This window comes from Brassica oleracea, chromosome C3 (assembly GCF_000695525.1).
Source record: "Brassica oleracea var. oleracea cultivar TO1000 chromosome C3, BOL, whole genome shotgun sequence".
Taxonomy (NCBI): Eukaryota; Viridiplantae; Streptophyta; class Magnoliopsida; order Brassicales; family Brassicaceae; genus Brassica; species Brassica oleracea.
The window spans coordinates 36,826,182-36,831,586 of NC_027750.1; the positions used below are offsets into that span (position 1 = coordinate 36,826,182).

The 5,405-nt window shown below is 34.9% G+C and overlaps 1 protein-coding gene across 5 annotated transcripts; it reads right to left on the reverse strand.

Annotated features, from left to right (window-relative positions):
- Positions 1–835: 835 nt before the first annotated feature.
- LOC106327957 (probable LRR receptor-like serine/threonine-protein kinase At5g63710) lies at positions 836–4,756 on the reverse strand. 5 transcript variants are annotated; one of them, XM_013766286.1, is made up of 10 exons: positions 4,178–4,756; positions 3,599–3,724; positions 3,386–3,515; positions 3,240–3,311; positions 3,014–3,157; positions 2,863–2,928; positions 2,705–2,775; positions 2,145–2,630; positions 1,453–1,847; positions 836–1,394 (listed from the first exon to the last, which is right to left on the reverse strand). In XM_013766286.1, the coding sequence occupies exons 1-10, from the start codon at positions 4,215–4,217 to the stop codon at positions 1,053–1,055; spliced, it is 1,872 nt and encodes a 623-aa protein (XP_013621740.1). In that variant the 5' UTR covers positions 4,218–4,756; the 3' UTR covers positions 836–1,052. The 5 variants fall into 5 exon arrangements, with proteins under 5 accessions (XP_013621740.1, XP_013621742.1, XP_013621743.1 ...); XM_013766288.1 differs by having other exon boundaries at positions 4,205–4,755; XM_013766289.1 differs by having other exon boundaries at positions 836–1,373; positions 4,205–4,753.
- Between the last annotated feature and the right edge of the window lie 649 nt (positions 4,757–5,405).

Below are 5,405 nucleotides of genomic sequence, written 5' to 3' on the forward strand. Positions count from 1 at the left end.
AATCAAACATCCACAAAAAAACAACTAAAACCTACATCGGAACAACTCAAGAAATAGAACCAAGCCTAAACTACAACTAAAAAAAAGATTATAAAAACTCAAACTGATAATAGCACCCTAGACTTGCAACTTCTTGATACTTCCAGCCATAATCAAACAAGATTCATCGTTGTCGTCCACGCCATACCAAACGATAATATCAATTTTTAGTAACACCGAGAGAACACCTCTCCAACCTACACCCACCAAGAAAGAACTACATTTGGTTTACACCCTCTTCCGGATACGGTAAAAATGCTCTGAAACGAACACTCCAATCTCAATAGATTAGGAGAAAAAAGAGATCTAGCCAGCCAAAACCACCAAATACAAAAATGTTCCGACTGCAAAAGCCAAAAGATTAGGAAAACGTTTACAACAATACCAAAAACCCGAAAAAGCAAGCTTAGAGATCAATTTACCAAAAGTGAGCAAGGGAAACTTAAAACAACAAGTATAATCCATTAAATAAACCGAAAGGACGAAGAAGTCAAGACATATAAAAACCTAGATCCAGAACACAATCTTAAGACAATACACTTTATAATGTGTAATTTATGTTTTGGAGATATGTGACAATACACTTTATAAAAGAATTTTAAAACAGCCAAATTTGAAGGAATGAGCTCAAAACCTTTGTTGCCTAAAAAAAAAAAAAGAGCTCAAAACCTTAGTAACGGTCTTACGACATCATATGAAACGACTACGTAGCAATTGTTTCTTAAAACAGAGCAAGAATCAACAAGCGCCAAAAACAGAGGAAACTGTAATGCACTGCTGCCTCCATAACAAACCATTATCAAAACACAATAACCAATTCTTATATACCAAAACACAGCTAGGTATATGTATGTATATCATACGATCTATTACACAAACCAAGCTTGTGTTTTACTTAGTTTCCCACCTGTTTTAATACAGTTAGCAGATCAAATACACTTCTAGGTTTATCTTTTATACATGTAATGCAAAGTTTTTTTTTAAAAAAATATCTTTCTAAAGCTCCTTCAACCTCATCTTGCTGACGATAATCTGATAGATTCTTGATCAATGGTGGACTCTTCTTCATCCCAAGTAGCTGGTAAGGTGGGAAGCAACAATGCTTCTTTGTTCCTAACTTCTTCAAGCTGTTCCCACTCAACCCATTTTTCAGCCAAACTACCAGTCCCTTGAAGCATCTTAACCACTTCAGACATCGCTGGTCTATCTTCTGGTGTGCCTTGTGTACATAGAAGAGCCACTTGAACAATGGTTTCAACTTCTTCAGAGTCATAAGTAGTCAAATTGCTATCAACAATGTCTCTCAGTCTCTGCTCTCTCAACAGCTTCTTTATCTGTTTCAAACACATCCAACACTATTTCATGTAACTTAATACACAAGAAATCTTAAAAAGATAATTTCTCAACTCTTACATGATCAAGCAAGAGAATGTTTTCCTCCTCTTCCAAGCGCGAAAAGTCTATTGCACGCTGACCAGTAACGAGTTCTAGAAGTGTTATACCGTAACCGAAAACATCGGTTTTCTCTGATGATTTTCCTGTGCAGAGATACTCTGGCGCAATGTGTCCCATTGTGCCACGGACTTGAGTTGTGACATGAGTCAACGATGTATCCACAAGCTTAGCTAAACCAAAATCTCCAAGAACAGGTTCAAAGTTGTTGTCTAGAAGTATGTTTGCAGCCTTGAGATCGCGGTGTATGATCTTAGGGTTACAGTGCTCGTGTAGATACTCTAAACCATGAGCTGAACCGTAAGCCACACGCTTCCTTGTTGGCCAGTCTAACCCTTCCTCTCCCGCCTTTAAATCTACAATGTAACAAACTCTCTTCAACACATAATACAATCTAAGTCATTGACTACTACTATAGAGAATCTATTGTGTAATACTTCTAGGTTTTTTAATTTAAATTAAAAAATGGTTAAATGTTCAGTTTTGCCTTTATTTAACTATCATATTTCTATTGCATTCAGCTTTTTTTCTTTCTTAATTTATGTAAGGATAAAAAGATAAATGATTACATAAATTTCATTGAAATCCTAAATAACAATTGTTTTGTAACAAAAATTTCACTCAACAAAAACACAAATGGAGGGAGTGTATACCTCTTAGTCGATATGCGACGCTAAGATTCTCCATGTATGGATACACAAGGATCCTCTCAGAGGAAGTTGTGCAGAAGCCAATAAGGCGTAAGAGATTCTTATGAACCGCGACGCTTATGAGCTGAATCTCTCTTTGGAAAGCTGCTTCTCCTCCAGGACTGAAGTAATCAGCAAGTCGTTTCACCGCAACTTTTGTTTTGTCTGGAAGCATACCTCTGTACACTTTTCCAAACCCTCCTTGTCCGATCAACTTACTCTCGTTGAAACTATCTGTTGCTAGCTGGACTTCGCGCAAAGAGAATCTTTTTAGCTGTCCGAAGGAGATCTTCCTGTCATCTTCACCAGCTACATCGAAAAAGATGTCGTTCTTGGTTCTGCGACGGCGATGGTGGTGATACATAACCATAGCTCCAAGGAATAAGATTACAGAAGCAACACAAGTTGCGGTTAAAGTGATGTTTCTTAGCTTCTTCTTGGAGGACGTGACTGCAGTTAAAAAGATACTAAGTTTGTAAGTCTGTTCTGTTAGTGAGTTGTATGAAGATGAAGTAATCAAGAACCTGGAAGACGAGAGCTTGAAGAACAAGGCTGATTCAAGCTTTTACCACATATTAGATGAGTTCCTGAAAAACTGAAGAAACCACACACTATGTGGTTATAAAACTGAGAAAACACTGTGATATAAGTAGATTCATGAGGATTAACAAGATTGTTTTACTCGAATGTTGGGATTGAGAAGAACTGTGTAGGGATGCTTCCTGTTAAGTTATTGTTTGAGAGATCTCTGTGAATCAATAAGCCAAAAGAAAAACTCGTTAAACCATAGTTAAAAGAATGTCTCATATGAGGTTTGTTTCACGTGGACTTACAAGTGCTTTAGATTCGAGAGCTGACTCCAGCTCGCAGGTATTGAGCCGCTGAAACTGTTCATTGATAGGTTTAACGTCTGAAGATTAACCATGCTCCCTAGATAATCCGGTAAAGTACCAGATAAACTGTTGTTCTGTAACTCTCTGCATTTAAGGCATCAAGAAAAAATATTATGATTAATGGAATCTTTAGAGAATCAAAAAATGGTTTGTGATGTCTTCTTACAGTGTAACCAAGAACTTCAGTTTTGTAATAGATGGAGAGAGTGTTCCTGTGAATCCATTTGAGGCAAGACTCCTACAAATTGATTCAAAAGAGTCTCAACACAATCCAAAATATCAGAAAAATAAAACTTGAGGAGTGATACTTACAGAGCTACAACACTCTGGTCTCTGCAGGTGACATAAGACCAGCTAAAGCAAGGGCTAACGAAATCTCGTGTCCATCTAAGACGATTGCTTGAATCCTTAAGTGAGTCTCTGAGCTGCAACAAAGCTCCTCCTAGCAGGTTGACAAGAAGTAAAGCCAATTGATACCTTAAAGATCATTTATACAAAAAAGGATAATCATAAATATATATAGACCTTCTATATCTGGTTGAGTTGATGAAGAAGTGATCCCCACAAAAGTTAAGATCATGAAGCATTGTAAGATGAAATGGTTCCATGTAAAGCAATTTCTTAGAGGATTGCAAAATCTTTCACCGTTCCCTGCATTTTATTAGATGTCATAAGAATTGTTATATATATGAAAGTTTAGTTCTTCTACAAGAAACGCATAGCCCTTATGATCAAACAATGTTAACTAAACATTAATAAGCAAATAAAAGAAAAAAAACAGATGGTGGGTCTAGTTATATATTAATAACTAACAGCTTTGTTTGTTTTTAATATGAAACATTGTCAGATCAATTCCCATCAGAGATCACTTGAAGCCAAAACATGAAGAAGATGAAAGCATCAAGAACGAAAACTTTTCTAACTGTGTCGTTGACTCTTTGCTTTTGATGTTCAAATACTCTCTTAAAAACCTTTCTGTGTTTCACCTAAATATGTACCAAATACTTTGTAGCTTGAAACTAAAAGAAGCAATTAATATATTACATAAAATAGCAAAAACCAAGAAGCCTGAATAATATATAAATGGAGAAAAAAGAGACTAACGTGTAAGAATAGCAAAGCTTTTGGTACCTGAGTGAGCCATAGATAAGCTGAAACACTCTAAACACAAGAGAACAAAAACATGGGTTGTGAAGAGAAATGGAGGGTTTGTGTAATAATGAAGCCAATAGGAGCAACAATATTGAAATAAAAATTCATATAAAGAAGATGACTCTTTTAGAAGTTAGTGGCTTTAAAGGACCCACAAAAGGTATTGTTCAATTTTTTATCCCTATGATGTAAAGAAGAAGAAGAAATGCTGCTTTGAGGGAAAGAGAATCCCACTAAGTTGAAACATCTTTGATTTCTTAATTGGTGTGGTGTGTTTGTTTCTTTTTTCTTGCTTCTTTATTTTGATTGATCTCTTTTGCAAGTGTGGGACTTCATTGAGATTGGGACTAAAAGGTGAGATGAATGAACCTACAAAAGATAATAATAATAAAGAATGATCTGAATGAATCAGTCATTTAAACACGAGCTTGATTAAGAAGTAGATTATGTTTTGGAAAAGAGCTTTTGATTTAGGAATAGACAGAAGCATGTGTAAGAAGGTTCCACTTGTTCAGATTATTATTCCACTAGTCTGAACGATGGCAATGCAAAAAGGGGCATTCTGTGTATATATATTCTTCTCATCTCTCACTCACCTTCAGTGCCAGTAATGAGAGGAACAAATAATATACAAACACAAATATATTTTGAACAGAAAAAACTGAGAGAACATTATTCAGTTTGATGGATATAAAATTCTAAAGCATTTTCTTATAAGAAACAGGCTAATCAAAGAAAGGATCAAGAAAAGGTTAGATATATTTAAAGAAAGTTAGGTTTACAAAAAAAACATAACGTGAGGAAGAAGCAGACTAAGAATATATGTGGAAGAACAATGTTATAAATAATATCAATAATAATATGCTTGAACTTGAATATGTTCTCATGCTCATGCCTTTATGTAATGTCATACGATTCTTCACCTTGGTGAGACTTTTGTTCGGTCTGCAAAAGATCTGATGATCATCACAATCTACAACGTATATTTAAAAAGTGTAATTTTATCTACATTCACAGATAAAACAAACACAAATATATTCTATTTTCATAAGAAAAAAAAAAGAAAATGAATCAACGCAAGTGAATAAAAACTAAGAAAAAAACAATATACTTAAACTCTTACATTACAAACTAACATACTACTAGTTTAAACCTTTATTAAGAGTAGCTTAACTTTACT

Coding starts and splice junctions, on each gene's coding strand:
- LOC106327957 (XM_013766285.1), bottom strand. CDS start 3,932: ATGGGAATTGATCTGACAATGTTTCATATTAAAAACAAACAAAGCT. Junction 2,929..3,013: donor CTCTCGAATCTAAAGCACTT/GTAAGTCCACGT, acceptor ATTGATTCACAG/AGATCTCTCAAACAATAACT. Junction 1,395..1,452: donor ACATTCTCTTGCTTGATCAT/GTAAGAGTTGAG, acceptor TACATGAAATAG/TGTTGGATGTGTTTGAAACA.